Below are 17342 nucleotides of genomic sequence, written 5' to 3' on the forward strand. Positions count from 1 at the left end.
TATTCCCAGTAAAAAGTGGGGAGACTAGCTGTTTTATTGAAACCCATTATGTTACTGTAGGGATTATTTATGAGGCAAATGCAGCAGTTATGTACTATAATATAGAAGGACCATTGGGAGCTGCTAATGTCTTATTTGAAGGAAATACACATCTTCCCTATCCTGGTGGATTGACTGGATGAATGAATTATTGCAGTGTTCCTAGTATCAGATGTAGCCACAGTATACCTTTGCATAATACATGATTTTAGATCTTTTTGTTCGTACTGTATTTGTATTTGCAACATCCAGCTGTGGAGTAAGATCTGAGGTTATAGGTGCCAGTAGGAGGGCAGTGATTAATTGAATTGAGTCTGCAAGTTATTTTATTTGCAACCTATGGGGTTTTGAGACAATTCCTCATGAATCATTAGTAGCTGTGCATTCCTGCATATGGGAGTCCCTTCCAATCAGTCTACTGTCTAGCCCACTGTGACTGAAACAGCAGCTTTTACATATTATAACTAGGTCTTCTGTTTTTCGGGTTTTCGTTTTTGATATACTGTATGAAATTAGTGTTTTCAGTTACTTTCCAAAATGGTTTTTTCTGTCAAAGTATGTATAGCAGTAACTCGACAGTACTTGCACACTTAAGTTGTACCTTCTTTCCTTTGCTGTCTTCCACAACGAAATCCCATAAGGGCACATTCTTCTGGGGTTTTTGTGTGTAGGCATTTTTGTACATTTCGCCACAATTCTGTTTAAAATCCTCTGTATCTTAACTGTAATACAGCTTTAAATCCTGCTAACAAGCCTCCAATCTGATTGTAATCTCATTTTAAATCTCGTAAGCAGAGTCTCCAATAGAAATGTAGGAATGTGCTGTCACTCAGTAGTTGGGGTGGGATTAAAGTATTCAGAATGAATCAATGATAGATGTATACAGTATATCAAAAACGAAAGCCCCGAAAAAAAATGATTTACATAAAACTAAAAAATAGCTAAAAATAAGCACCGAAAAATACAATTAATACAACCCGAAAAAAAGAAAGCCCTAATTATAAATTAGCATGAGCCTGCATCTTGGGGAACTGTACTGATCCTAATGAAATTAACCACGTGTAGGTCAAACAAATCGGTTTTAACTCGTAACTGCCGAGTCAAAATGATCCACCCAAGAGTATTACAACGTACAACACTATTGATGAGCAGGTCAAAGGTCAGGGCACTTCATTAAAGACAGGAAGTGACCACTGCAGAAGACAGCAATGACATTATTAAACTATATTTGTTATTGTGTATGAAGACATTTTTTTTATGTTTTTCAGGTTATATTTCAGGTAGGTTGAAATACATGTTGTAATTTAAAGCGAGTTTCATGATTTTAAAGTCCCATTTGCTTTTCGTGGAAATCTACCTGTACATACCACTCTACACACAACTTGATCTTTGCCCTGCAGTAATTTATTATGAAACATCCACCAGAAATAATAATAATAATAATAATAATAATAATAATAATAATAATAATAATAATAATAATAATAATAATAATAATATTAACAACAACAACATTAGGTGTCCAGCAACTTTACATAATCATGACTTTGCTAAAGGGTATATTTTATTTTAGTTTGATAGTATAAAGTTTTAAATAAATCCAAGTTGGCATCTGATTCACCAGAACAAAAACTGTAAATGTCAATGATGTCAAAGAGATTTCCTCTCCTTTGTGTGTAAGTATTTTTTTTTTTGTATTTATTTTAGCAAGATGGATTGTTCTTCAAATGGACCAAACTTTTCACATTCAAAAGCCATATTAAATCCACTTTCAGGCTTTTAAGTACAGAAGCCCAGCATGCAGTACTTGTTCTTCTGATACATTTTAGTTCCTGTGCCTCTGGCAATCCTAGAGTATGTATTGATATTATTCATATCTGAAACGAATCTAAAATAAACTGGAATGAAAATCCTACAGAGAAGATGATTTATATACAGCAGTCCCTCATTATAGTGCTGCAGACAGGAACCATATTTAAGAGATTGTGTTCAGCCTCATAGGGAGTGCAAAGGAAATGGGGTTGAATTATAACAAGGGAATACTGTATTTGTTTAGGCTGAAATACAATTGAAACCTTAACATACGCTGCTATGCAGAATACTGGGATATTTTCTTTTTATTTTAACCTAGTTTAAGAGATCTATATAGTCTGTAATAACGTAGCCATAATAATAATGAAACATACAATTTGACACAGTGGATACTACTGTACCATCCAGAATGTAACTAACTGCTGTGAAAATTACGTGTACCAATTGACAATCGTGGGCTTGTTCATTTGTAATGAAGTCAGTGAACTCATGCAATAGATAATTTATTAAACAGACTAGACTACACTACATTCTTTGGCCTTGCCTTTTTTTAGCCATGGGCAGGGGGGCAGGATAGCTGCTGTCCCCCATTAGACAAAGCCAAAATAAACAGGTGGAGGCTGGGGAAGGGATGGCGAACTCTGCCGCATAGCGGCGACGTAGTGGATTGAGGCAAGATGTAAATCCTTTCCTTGCCTGATCATTGGACATACTGTTTATCGTGGGACGAATAAGAAACTAGCGATTCAAATGACGATTTAGTCTGTTATTGGGAGTGCATATCTTTGCTTAATATAGTCATTATTATTATTATTATTATTATTATTATGAAAAGCTCAAGATTCTAAGCTGCATTTTTTATGCTACAGTAATAACATATACTAAATAACTTTAGCATAACAGAGGCAGATGTGTTAAAGGGACCAGGAGCTCTTAAAATAAACAAATCCCTTGAGCCGGATGAGATCCTCCCAATAGTACTCGAAGAAATGAAAGAAGTTATTTACAAACCGCTAACCAAGATCATGCAACAGTCTCTTGACACAGGGGTTGTGCCGACAGACTGGAAAATTGCAAACATAATACCGATCCACAAAAAGGGAGACAAAACCAAACCAGATAAATTCAGACCAATAAGCCTGACTTCTATTATATGTAAACTTATGGAAACTATAATAAGATCTAAAATGGAAAATTGCCTATATGGTAACAGTATCCTGGGAGACAGTCAGCATGGTTTTAGGAAAGGGAGATCGTGTCTAACTAACCTGCTTGACTTTTTTGACGATGCAACATTGACAATGGATAATTGCAAAGCATACGACATGGTTTATTTAGATTTTCTAATTCTAATCTATTCCTAATCTACATTAATGATTTAGATTCTGGTATAGTAAGCAAACTTGTTAAATTTGCAGACGACACAAAAATAGGAGGAGTGGCAAACGCTGTTACAGCAGCAAAGGTCATTCAAAATGATCTAGACAGCATTCAGAACTGGGCAGACACATGGCAAATGACATTTAATAGAGAAAAGTGTAAAGTATTGCATGCAAGCAATAAAAATGTGCATCATAAATATCATATGGGAGATACTGAAATTGAAGAAGGGATCTATGAAAACGACCTAGGAGTTTATGTTGACTCAGAAATGTCTTCATCTAGACAATAAAAAAGCTAGAGCTATAAAAGCTAGAGCTATAAAAAAGGCCAACAAGATGCTTGGATAGATTGTGAAAAGTGTTAAATTTAAATCAAGGGAAGTAATGTTAAAACTTTACAATGCATTAGTAAGACCTCACCTAGAATATTGTGTTCAGTTCTGGTCACCTTGTTACAAAAAGGATATTGCTGCTCTAGAAAGAGTGCAAAGAAGAGCGACCAGAATTATCCTGGGTTTAAAAAGGCATGTCGTATGCAGACAGGCTAAAAGAATTGAATCTATTCAGTCTTGAACAAAGAAGACTATGCGGCGATCTGATTCAAACATTCAAAATCCTAAAAGCTATAGACAATGTCGACCCAGGGGACTTTTTTGACCTGAAAAAAGAAACAAGGACCAGGGGTCACAAATGGAGATTAGATAAAGGGGCATTCAGAACAGAAAATAGGAGGCACTTTTTTACACAGAGAATTGTGAGGGTGTGGAACCAACTCCCCAGTAATGTTGTTGAAGCTGACACCCTGGGATCCTTCAATAAGCTGCTTGATGAGATTCTGGGATCAATAAGCTACTAACAACCAAACGAGCAAGATGGGCTGAATGGCCTCCTCTCGTTTGTAAACTTTCTTATGTTCTTATGTTCTTAACATTGAGAATTTCATTATTTCTTAACTGCACAATGATGTGAGTTCAGGCATTCTCACAAAACAATTTTTATTTTAAGCTATACAAATAGCAAAGACTAAAGCTTTATCAAAGGTTTTGGGGCCCTAGTGTCTGTTGCCATATAATCGTTCCCTGATGTATCAGGAAACAATTCCTACATTCTTGCACTTGTTATCTGTGGTGTTGCATTAAAGGAGAGCATCTCAGCCCACTGAGATAAACCTAGCCTTAAGAAGTGTTGCTACTGATTCAGTTAATACATTATTTTGTAATCAATAACACATTTCTCCCAAGGATTCCTTCAAAATGCAAGACTGAATCTATGGCATTGATCAGGCTATTTGTAAGTTTAATAAAAGATAAAATCAGTAGCTGATTAGCAAATATGATTATTATATATATTTTTGATCATTATAATAACCAACGAGATCATGTCACAACTTTCACCACTTTTTTTTTTTTTAGTAATTTGAATGTGATTTGGAATTCATCTTCAGATTTGAGGTGTTTTTGAACCTCGTTTTCATGTTTGACCAATTAAAACTGGCAGCTGTTGTGTGGGTAAAGCAAGTGGTTGCAGATGGTTGAGGAGTTAGCTGGCTTTGACAAGCATTGGAGGTGGGAAATCCCAGGGCTACTTTAGCTTCCACCGCTCCAACAAGAAACTGTGGAGATCCCCCACTGAGTGTTCCCACGTAAGAAAAAACAACGAACAAAACAGAAACAGAAAACAAAACAGAATTGAATTGGTTATGTTTTTTTCATCAACATCACTTTTTAGATTGTACCTAATCAGCCATCCTATACATATCTCACTTCCACACTGTTCGGCCTACACAGTGTAACAATGACCCTTCAGTTCTGTATGTGATTGAGGGGTTAATTGTAAAGCATGAGACAACGTCATGTTTTGTTTTTTTATTATAAAAAAAATATTAACTGTGATTTTGCTCTGTGGTCTGTCATTTCATTGACCAGTTGGTTAATTTTCAAAATAAAACCCAGTTTGGTGGGCACTTAAACTGTATGTTGTGGTTGGTAGGAAAAATCAAGCAGCTGTACTGATTTAGCTAAGGTTTTTTCAATAATTGCAAGCATACGTTCTCTAGATGTCAACAAGGCCACATTTCTACAGAGTGCATGCATTCAAGTACAGATACTTGGACATTAAACCTTTTACCTGCACTTGTCAATGTCAGAAACACTTGGGGCCGTATTTAGCAATGTTCACAAACCCCTAAGGCAATCGCAAAACTCTGTAAATTGTAAAACTATAAATTGTGACATAAGTACAGCAATATGGGCCTGCCCATTACCAGCAGGGTAAACTAATAATATCTCAGAACTTTAATACAATGATTTTATTACACATTTTCAAGTAATAGACCTGGAAGAACAATGTACTATGTTAGCTACAGCATTTGAGGTCAATTCTAACATACAGACTAATGTTGTTATAATTATCTAACAGCAGTAATTCCAACCTCTGTTCAAAAGCATCAAGAACTACGGTAAAGAATCTTATTGGTTGTGCTTTAAAATGTAACCTGCATTTGACACAAGATAAATGAAAACGTTTTCTAACTCACACTAAGAGTAAACATTTTCATGGGATTTAACAAATAATAACAATATTGTTAACAATGGTATTGTTCATAACACGCTTCTTGATAGGAATGCATGGAACTAACTTTTGTGTATGATTTTAAATTCTTTCCGAAGGATTCACCCATTTATCCCCACCCCCACCCTAACATACTTTGGTCCCAGCAGAACAGAAAAGGGCTTTGCTGTTGTAATTCAGGTAAATATGCAATTCGGAAGTAAATATGTATTATACCATAATTCAAGGTAACAGTTTAAAGACAAGCGTTTAGTAAACTTTGAACACTTTTTAATAAGACAAAAAGCAAAATCCCCAATTTTTTGCAATTTAACAAATAATCTTTATCAAAAAACAAAAATGTATTTTATTTAAGTATTGGCACCCCTGCTTTAATATATCACATGTCCTCCTTTTGCTTTTATTACAGCTTTCAAATGTTTATAATTCTTAACCAGTAAGTTACATCTTGTTGGTGAAATCTGGGCCCATTTTGTCTTGCATATTTCCTTCGGTTCAGACAGATTGTATACACAATGCTTGGCTACGGATTTTCTCAGATCAGTCCAAATCATTTCTATTGGACTGCTATCTAGAGATTACGAAGGTCATTCCAGAACTTATGTCTTCTATTTTTTCAAGAATTACAGTTGACTTAGCTGTATGCTTTGGGTACTCGCTGTGTTGGAAGAAAAACTGTCTGCCAATCAGCCTACAAGCAGATGGTATCACTGTGCTTTGTAGAATGTTTTTAATACATGGCTGCATTTATTTAATTCAATCTTCAATTACACGAATGTCTCCAGTCCCTGAACTGCTAAAACACCCACATATCAAGATCATACCACCTCCATGTTTAACTGTAGGTACAAGGTTTTCTTCGCTGAAGAAAGTTTCAGATTCCTGTTCATATTTCATAGACAGTTTATTTGATGAATTTTCTTTAAAAGTGGTTTGCAGCGAGGTCTATGTGCACACAGCTCTTCTGTGTTCAGGTGCCTTTGTACAGTTCTTTGGTGCACTTTTATGCTTCTAAACCTTTCTTTAAGTCTAAATCTCCTACATGCTGTTCCCTGTAATTTTCTCTGGACGTCCACTTCTTTTTAGCGTTTCAGTTGAATTTGTTCTGTGGTGCTTCTTAATTATTGCTCTGATTGTGGATTTTGGTATTCCATATTTCTTTAATACTGTTCTGAAGCCATTTCCTTTGATGTAGTTGCTACAAGTGCTTTTCTCAAATGTGAATCCAACTCGTTTGTCTTGAACATCATATCATATGCTGTGGTGCCAAAATTTTCTTCAACAGATGCTGGAAATAATTACCTATTTTTCTGGCTATTGACTATAAAGCAGCTTAATTACTGTGAAATAATTCCCAATCAATGAATATATTTAAAAATGAGTTCTATTAAATTTTTATAGACTTTTAATGTAAAAGTGCCAATACTTTTGTCATGAACAAATGTGTAAAATTGCTTAAGTGCTTTTGGTCTTTGTCATATTAATTAGTGGATAATGTTCACTAAATCCTTGTATTGAACATGTTTTCTTGCATTATCTTATATTAAGTGTATGGTGTGTGGCAGGCTGGCTGGTGGTGACATCAGGCCAGGAAATGCAGGACACAGACAGGACTGGTGAGTGCGCTGTTGCTCTGGTTTATTGTAAATGAACAAAATAAAAGGTTTAAACAAAACAAACACTTCACACACAAAACAAACAGCATGTTGGCCAAAACAAACACTGGAGAAATACTGACTAAAACAAGTATCGCCAGCACGAATAGCAATTGTAGTATTTGGTTTTTAAAGCTTACCCCCGACTTTCTGCCCCGTTCTCTCCACACTGAATCCCTGTGCCTAAATACAACTATACATTTTAAATCACACGTACTACATAACCCACACTCCGTGCACCAACACATACACACAACATAAAACACACAAATACGCAGGTGCCAATACTTTTGTCTACGACTGTATGTATGTGTGTGTGTGTATATATATATATATATATATATATATATATATATATATATATAGTGAGCCAGCTCACAGGTTCACCAGCAGGAGGCGTTCATGGCCGGCTAGGAACGAGCCCACAGGTGTTGCAGATAACAGAATGATAGACCTGTGGTCAGCGTACTTGCCTGCCATGACGTCAGGGAGTTAACGGGTAAACAGGCTGCAGGTGTGGTTAGGTAGGGGATCAAGGTTGTACCATGGTTAATTCTCATTAGCCTTAATTGGCCCGCACCTGTAGCCTGTAACCGTCCAATTACCAGATGATCCAGCACCTTTAAAAGAAAGCCTTCACACCAAGTCAAGGTTGGCTTCCAACCAGTGAGCAGCGTGAGCTTATCTACAACCAAGACTGAACGGGAATTCAAAACCGAATCTAAAAACTGCCTTTGCGACTGAAATCTTCTTTCCTGGGTCGGCGCTGTTGGAAGGGAATACAGCAATGGGGAAAGAGACGCCGCTGGTTTTCACATGCTGGGGACAAGCTGAAGCCAACAAACAACCTGGTAAAACCCAGGAACCAATTAATTCAACTGGGCGTGGTTAACTGTCCAGTTAATTTACATTGTTGTTGTTTTTTTTTCAAATCCTGTTTTAACTGTTTATTTTCTTTACATCTCATCTCGCAACCAGGATGGTATTTTCTTTTGTGAAGTAAGCGAGCAAGTTTATTTCTTTTACTTTTGTTAAGTTTAATAAACAAACTTGGTGTGACGGGGGACTGCCCCGTCTTTATGAATGTGGTTGGGACTGGCAGGGAGGGGGTTAAATTCCTCCCTGCCAGGAAAACATGTGAGAATGTGGCTGGAGCCCTAATTGAATAATCAGCAATTATTGATTAATGGGGCTCCAGCCACAAGGGATAAAAGCCAGGGGAGAAGCCCTGGCTAGAGAGAGAGTTCTGGAAGGAGAAGGAGCCAGTGTTTTTCTGTGTGTGCTGTTTTTCGGTTTGAATCCAGTGAAAGTGTTGCCCAGCCTGGAAGCTTTATTTTGTTTTGTGTCTATTTTGTGTTTTGAAACCTTTTTGTTTGGCCCACGTGCCTGTTTATTTGGTGTATTTTGTTTAAATAAAAACTTTATTTTTGAACTTTCAAACTGTCTCTGAGCCTCACCCTCTGCCAATCCTGTCACATTTGGTGCTCAGAAGTGGAATAACGCCACCTGGAGGCTCAGGGCAGTATTTTTCTTGTTTTGTTTTGTTTTTAATTTTGGGAATTTTTTTTCTTTTTTTTTTGAAAAAAAAAAAAAAATGGGCAAGAAGAGCAGACAGAGGCAGCGACAGAAGCAGCAACAACAGCAGCTGCCACCACCACCCCAAACCCTGTGGGAGGACCCAGCGAGCCTCTTCCCGTGGTGTTCCTGGTGCGGGAAGGAGGATCATCGGTGGAGGTCCTGTCCAGATGGGCCACCAGCTGACTGGTGTGGGTGCTGTGAGGCGGATGGCCACAGCTGGGCAGGATGCCCCCACAACCCAGACCAGGAGCAGCTGCAAACCCCGTCCTCGGCAGCCACCCCACCACTTCTAACATCACCGCCTTCACCACCATCGTGGGAGATCTGGGAGTGGCTGGTGCACCCCGAAGCAGACCTCCCCCACGACCTTCCCATAGCCATCCGCATGCTGTGGTGTCGAGATGGGGAAAGGTGGGAAGAGTGGGAGAGACGGCACCACCCGGTTTCCCTCCAGGATATAGCTAGCATGGTGCTGGATTACCTGGAGGTAGACATGGGAGGGGCTCCCGTCATGGAAGTAGAGGAGTTGTGCGCTCACTGCTGCCAGTACGGGCATGAAGAGGACGCGTGTCAAGAGCTCGACTGGGAGCCAGACGAGGAGGAGTCTGGAGAGGAGGTTGAGCTACCGTCCCGAGAGCCAGAGGGGGTGGAGCCGCCGTCCCGAGAACCAGAAGGGGAGGAGCCGCTGTCCCGAGAGCCAGAGGGGGAGAAGCCGCCATCCCGAGAGCCAGAAGGGGAGGAGCTGCCGTCCCAAGAGCCAGAGGGGGTGGAGCTGCCGTCCCAAGAGCCAGAGGGGGTGGAGCTGCCGTCCCGAGAGCCAGAGGGGGTGGAGCTGCCGTCCCGAGAGCCAGAGGGGGTGGAGCTGCCGTCCCGAGAGCCAGAGGGGGTGGAGCTGCCGTCCCGAGAGCCAGTGGGGGAGGAGCCGCCGTCCCGAGAGCCCGAGGGGGAGGAGCCCGAACGTCCACAGCCCGAGAGGGAGGAGCCCGAACGTCCACAGCCCGAGAGGGAGGAGCCCGAACGTCCACAGCATGAGAGGGAGGAGCCCGAGCGGGAGGAGTCGGTGCGTCCACGGCCCGAGCGGGAGGAGTCGGTGCGTCCACGGCCTGAGCGGAAGGAGTCGGCGCGTCCACGGCCCAAGAAGGGTAAGCCCACAGGCCCAGGGCTGAAGGGACCCGCAGGGGAAGAATACAGGCTGTTCCCACCAGCACCGCCCAAGGATGCCTGCACAGCACCGCCCAAGGATGCTCCGACTACTTCGCTCAGGGATGTCACCTCACCATCGCCTGGGGTTGCCCGCCTGTCATCATCGCCTGGGGTTGCCCGCCTGTCATCATCGCCTGGGGTTGCCCACCTGTCATCATCGCCTGGGGTTGCCCGCCTGTCCGCATCGCCTGGGGTTGCCCGCCTGTCCGCATCGCCTGGGGTTGCCCGCCTGTCATCATCGCCTGGGGTTGCCCGCCTGTCATCATCGCCTGGGGTTGCCCGCCTGTCATCATCGCCTGGGGTTGCCCGCCTGTCATCATCGCCTGGGGTTGCCCGCCTGTCATCATCGCCTGGGGTTGCCCGCCTGTCATCATCGCCTGGGGTTGCCCGCCTGTCATCATCGCCTGGGGTTGCCCGCCTGTCCGCATCGCCTGGGGTTGCCGCCTGTCCGCATGAAGAGTTGCCGGCCATGAATGGGGGGGAGGTCAGGAGACCAGTTCCCCCAGCGGCACTTTCGCGGCAGGATAGTGTGTGGCCGGAGCCCCGGAAGAGGGAGCTGCCGGCCACGAAGAATTGGGGGGTGCCGGACCCCCCAACATGGCCACCCCCATGGACACTGTGCTTCCCCCTCTTCCGGGACTGAGACTGAGGGGGGAGGTGGCCATTTAGGTCATGTTGTGCTTGGCACAAGGGGGGGGGATATGTCACGGGGGACTGCCCCATCTTTATGAACGTGGTTGGGTACAGGGTACAGGGTATAAAATTTACAATAATTGCCAAGTGCATGTAATAAATTAATAATTACACAAAACAAAAAAAAAACAATTAAACCGAAGCAATTACCTTGGCAGGGAGTCTTTAACTCTGTCCCTGCCATAAACAAAACATTTTTACATTGCAGGCCCCCCTGTCCTGCTACATCCGCTACAAATATATATACACACACACACACACACACACACACACACAGTATATATCATGCCCATTTTACCCCAATCAGAGAATAAAACATTACTAAAAATAAGTGGCCTTTATTCTTAATATTCTGCATAAAAAACTTTGGAATTTGCTAGTCATTCCAAATTCCATCCATTTTACCTAGCTTAGCCCTAATTTGGCTTCTAAATTGTAACATAAGAAATGTAAATTAACTACTTCAGAAAAGATATTGAATAGATTGTATTTTAGCAATAATGACTGGTAGCCTGACCATGACTGATGAATAAAAGGTGGCTGACCCATGCAGAACAATAGCTGAGGCGTTTTGCCAAGAAGATTGGTTCCTGCGTTTAGACAAGATGATTGGTCCCTGCGGTCCCCTCTATCCATCAGTAACAGTCAGGCTCAGACCATCTTTAAATATTAATATGAGCCAAAGCAGACATTACCTCTGCTAGATAATTGACCGCAACAGTGGTGAAGGATCTTGAGCCAAAGGCATAGGCACTTAATGTTAGACAAGGTCAACCATATTGCTGGTAATGCCCACTGAGGGCTGTAATAATGCTATTATGACACAACACATTTTTTGGTGTGTTATAAATACTTCCATTGTATGTGTTTTTTGGTTTTTGTAAAGGGTTACACTCAATGTTTTGGAAGCTAGGGATTGTGAGGGGTTGACTGAAACACTTTAGTGTTGCAGTTTTCAAATAGAGTTCAAGTTTGAATGAAAAGAGTTGACTTATCCAGCATGACAACGTTTTTTTTTTTTTTTTAAGAAAAGTGAACATATTACCTCTGTGTAGGCCTCTTTACACTGGCTCCCTTTGCAGTATAGAATTGATTTTAAGATTTTGCTGTTAACTTACAAGACCCTGAATGGATTAGCACCTAGTAAGTTGCAGGAGTTACTGATCCCATATCTTTCAAACCGCTCTCTGAGATCACAGGATGTGGGACTGCTGGTTATTCCTAGGGTCAACAAAAGCAATACTTTTTCTTAGGGCTTTTTCTTGTAGAGCTCCTAAATTATGTAATACTCTGCCTTTGTTTGTCAGGGAAGCTGGGACCGTTACAGTTTTCAAGTCAAGACTAAAAACGCACTTTTATAAAATGGCTTTCTTATCTTAGTGGGTTTTAATGTAACTTTAAAATTGCTGCTTTTGTATTATTATGTGTATACTGTTATTTAACTGGTCTGACTGTGGCAGTCGTATGAGTGACATGCTATACAAATGTATGGTGGTTTGTTCTTTTTTTCTGCTATGTACTGTACAGTGCTTTGGACGTCAGGTCCAATTTATTTTCACACACGCAGTTAATTTTAGACGCGCTGTTTAAAAGCATTTTTTCCCCACAGTCAAACGGGTTTAAAAGGCCCTGCATATCAACAAAGCACTCACTAGGCATCTCCAGCCCCACCCCAACCTTTCGTTCGCTATAGCTTTCACCTATGTAAGAAATAAATAATAATAATAATAATAATAATAATAATAGTCGTACATACCGATCAATCATCTGCTGATCACTCGTTTTATCACCAAACTCCTCAATAATGCGATCCAAGTCATTATTTTATTACTATAACATCTCAAAAAAGCTCTGCAAATGTCCATGATGTTCTCTGTGCGCTGATGCAGTATCAGCCAGCTTGTTTCCTTATGACTGCCCCGTTATCTGATGCCAGGGGCAAGTATGACTATTCATGAGATACGCCCTTTTTTTAATGTGTTTTTTTTTTTTACTTGTCTCGGCTCCTGTCGCTCCCACTCGGCCATTGAATGGTTTTCTCGACTTTTTCCGGAGAAAAAACGACTAGAAACCCGTTTTTTGCGTTTTTTTGATGATGTCGGACAGGGTCCGACAATGGACCTGATAGGAATAATTGCAATGTTGGACCAAGTCCGACATAGGACCGCAAAGGGTTAAGAAATAAAAAGCATAGTACAAATTATCCCAAATGACTTCTTTCCTCTTGACCTTTCAATTGATCGAATTATCACATTTCTGTGGTTTGCTTTTTGCTTCTCATTGTCAAACACCTCAACTTCCCCTCATGAAGTGCCAATTGTCCCCTGCAGGGTTTCCTGGTTTCCAATAACTACAGTTTTAGAGGTTAGTGTTTGGTGCCTAGCACACAGTACAGTACCTCAACCCAAATCAACAGCCTTTCCACACATTTCAGATCCCTAGAGGAATACATAAGAACTGACAGCTGGTAAGCGGGTGTGACCTCTGACCCATAGGACTCTGCCTGCAAGTGTATCTGTGCTCAGGAATTTGCCTTGAGTAGCAGCAGGCAGGTCCTAAGAGGGAACTACTCTTGTTTTCACTTTTAGACAGGAACCTCTGCTAGTCAAGTTGTGTATTGACTTATATGGTATTTTGAACACATTTCAACACAATAATACTCTGTTAACAAATAATGCACATTCATCACATTTTGGAAACATAATTGTGAACGAAGTGAATGGCAATCACTTAGCTAGAACTGGTATTGATCGCTGATTGTTTAGATAAAAAACAAATATTTGATGTATATATTTTTTTATAAACAACAAATTAACACCAGTTAACTCCACTCTCATGGATATAAATATAGATACACATTACATGATGCTAACAGCTCCCATGACTTACATGAAAGGACAGCAGCTCACAACACAAAAATCACGTGGTTCCTAAAATGGCTTCAATAGCTCAGCCAATAAGGCTGCGTGAAAAATGAGATCACTGTGACATGCATTCACAGAATGAGGAATATGCTGAATGCCCATCCACAGTCTTCAATTAGCCCTTCCAATTATGACCTACATTCTGATACCCTCAAGAACTAAAACATGTAATTAATACAGTAAATAAGTAAAGGTGCCACTGTGGCAGCATGGCAAATGGGTGTATGGGGGGGAGGGGGGGGGGGTAATATTGGGTGGCAGGGAGGGAGTTTTTGTGTTTGTGAAATGTACAGTGCCGTCAAAAAGTATTTGCCCCGTCTGATTTTCTGCATTTTTGCATATTTTTGACACTGAATGTTATTAGATCTTCAACCAAAACCTAATATTAGATAAAAGGGACACTAAGTGAACAAATAACACAACAATTTGATACATATTTCTTTTATTTATTAAAGAAAGTTATGCAACACCCAATGCCCCCGTGTGAAAAAGTAATCGCCCCCTTAGACTCAATAACTCGTTACGCCACCTTTAGCAGCAATGACTGCAACCAAACGCTTCCTGTAGTTATTAATCAGTCTCTCACAGCGCCGTGGAGGAATTTTGGCCCACTCCTCCATGCAGAACTGCTTCAACTCAGTGACATTTGTGGGTTTTCAAGCATGAACTGCTCGTTTCAGGTCCTGCCACAACATCTCAATGGGGTTTAGGTCTGGACTTTGACTAGGCCATTCCAAAACTTTAAATTTCTTGTTCTTCAACCATTCTGATGTAGACTTGCTTGTGTATTTTGGATCATTGTCTTGCTGCATGACCCAGCTGCGCTTCAGCTTCACCTCACGAACGGATGTCCTGACATTCTCCTGTAGAATTCTCTGATACAGAGCAGAATTCAACAACTTTTTTCCGGAGGTCTTCAGGAATTTTTGTTCGTGGCATGATGTGCCTCTAGAACCTCTATATACTACTACAACCCACAAAAAAATCTGACCAAATACAATGCGAAAAAATGTGCAAAAATGCTGAAAATCAGACAGGGGGCAAATACTTTTTCATGGCACTGTATATTGTAAATAAATATGCGCATGTGAATGCTTAACTGCAGCTTTATGGTCTCTGAGTCTCCTTGGCAACGCGCACCCTTTCAGTCACCCATATAGTTAATTCCCAATTGAAGGATATTGTACAGTGACTTGTGTTCATTGTGTTTTGAACACCATTTAATTAATGCTTAAACCCATAAATGCATAGCTTCAGGTACCAGAGCTAAGTGACGCTCTTCTGCTCCTGTCATAACACACTGGACTCGAATAGTCTAGTATGTTATTTAATATTTGGTTAAAAGGATTGTGAACCTTTTATTATCATATGTGACAATGTGACAATGTTTATCATATGTGACAATGTGACAATGTTTAAACAGCTCACCTTGGGGATGGTAAAATAAGTCCCAGATTTTTGTACAGCACAGTTCCAAGAATGAACACTGGGGATTCATCCAGATCTGTAAAAGAAATCCAGAAATATTAATGGTGAGTAACTCATTTACACAGATAAAATCAAACACGTTTGGGAACTCATTTTTACCTGTCGATGCAGGAATGAAGATCCCTTTTGGAATAACCACCTTATCTTCAGAATTTCTTGCCCAGTCAACCATACCTTTCCTGCCTTTCATGGGGAAGTTAATGTCGGTCAAAACTGATGCTGCTGGAAGTTTCTGAATGCTAGCCACTGGTGAAATAAAAAAATAAATAATGCAGCCATTACAAAGCATGTTAGAAAATGTAATATAGCAAATGCAATTCAGCAAATATATTAATCTCATTCAGGTTTAATAAGACAAATCTTAAGAACTACATTTTATAAACAGGTCCCAGTGATGTTTACAGTAATTCAGTCGCTGAGATGAATAACCTATATGTGCAATTTTTAAGCTGTGAATTCGAACAGAGCTCCTTTCCTATTCATATACCATCTGGTTAAGATCTACCCTCATGACCAAAAATATGTGCAAATATATGGTTCTTCAATTATTATTCTCAGCCGTAAAGTTCTAAAATGGTATGTTACATAAGTGATACATCATTGACTGTACATACAATGAATAGGTAAACCCTCTTTTTTCTGTTTTTGATTGTAATCTCCAATGAGATGCAGCAGTGCTGTACAGCAGTGACAAGGACAGAAACCACAGTCTGTGTATAATACAGCCACTGAAGATCACCAGCCACTATCTGAAAATAGTATTGGGGCCATCAGGCTTGACTGTGCAGGCATATTTAAAAAAGTATTTTTCTAAAACTAAGCAAATAAGATCGCATCCTAATGTAGAAAATTATATTATAAAGCTTGCAAGGTTTTCAGGCAGGAGATCTATAGTATCATAAATACAGTTCCTAGTACATCACATTTATTCATTGGTCAATCAACAAGGCAATTATCGGCAAGTTCCCATCAACCTATTAGTTATATAAACCTACTTCACAAATGCAGTCCTGCCATGCTTCGAATTACCACCTCCTCCCCAACCACCACCACCTCACTCCCAGCCTCGTCCGGAGGGGGTGGGGGGGTGTATACAATGCTCCTCTGCCTAATATTTTTTCATTAACCGGGTTGAGCATGTCGCATAGATTTTTTTATTTTATTCCTTGTTTTTTTAGCAGGCGGCACCGTAAAGTTCCAAAGGATGAGGTTGTGCTCCAGCTATTTTTCTTCTACTTCTTATTTTTCTTCAACCATTGTTTGGGTTCAATGTTTTGGAAATCTACAAGATTTTGTATTATAGTAAAGGTGGTTATTTAACGCAAGGTTACTTAACGCAAGGTTGTCACATCGATCTAGTTCCTGGCTGCTCTGTCAGCTTGAGCATATTGGCTTGCATTTTGGCCAAATTGCTAGAGGATCCTGGTAAATTTCTAGAGGATCCTGGTAAATTGACTCATGTTTATTTTTGGGGTTGCCTTAGGCCAGTCACCAGGAATGTACACTTGGGTGGGGAAGGATTGGGGCAGCAGCTGGATGTGTTTTAATCCAGGGGAAGTGTAGGAAAGAAGGCTTTTGCTCCCATTTGAAAAGTTCCCTGAAGTGCTGTTATACATGCCTACAGCCTTGTGTTTCTGTCATTTTTGACAACTCCTTGGCTTCTGCTCGGGTAAATGGGGCTATCAATTGCCACAGTGGTATCAGACAGTGAGGATAAAAAACAGAAAAAAACTTGTTACATTAAATATTAACTTTTTTTTATTTAAGCTCTCCTTTGTCCTCAAACTGTGTGGGTGCTACGGAGGCGTGTGTAGTGTGTGGAGGAGAAAGGAGAGAACAAATCTGTACTGTTAAACTTGGAAAAACTGGATGTAAGTGAAAATTACAACTCTGGAAACTGTACAGTGTTATGTTACAGGAAAACGGCTTAACCATCCTGTTGTTAGTCAGGGACAATTATGTATGCTGTAGTAAGTAGTTCAACTGAAGTTAAGTGT

General features: G+C 40.5%; 1 protein-coding gene across 4 annotated transcripts in view; it reads right to left on the bottom strand.

Annotated features, from left to right (window-relative positions):
- adgrb3 (adhesion G protein-coupled receptor B3) overlaps positions 1-17342 on the bottom strand; it is a 216490-nt gene that overhangs the window by 64622 nt on the left and 134526 nt on the right. For all 4 annotated transcript variants that reach the window (XM_059025012.1, XM_059025013.1, XM_059025011.1 and 1 more), the window contains 2 exons: positions 15445-15591; positions 15286-15361 (listed from right to left, as the gene is read on the bottom strand). In XM_059025012.1, the coding sequence (XP_058880995.1) occupies positions 15286-15361; positions 15445-15591 (223 nt within the window). The remainder of the gene's footprint in view (positions 1-15285; positions 15362-15444; positions 15592-17342) is intronic.

Source organism: Acipenser ruthenus, chromosome 6, assembly GCF_902713425.1.
Source record: "Acipenser ruthenus chromosome 6, fAciRut3.2 maternal haplotype, whole genome shotgun sequence".
Taxonomy (NCBI): Eukaryota; Metazoa; Chordata; class Actinopteri; order Acipenseriformes; family Acipenseridae; genus Acipenser; species Acipenser ruthenus.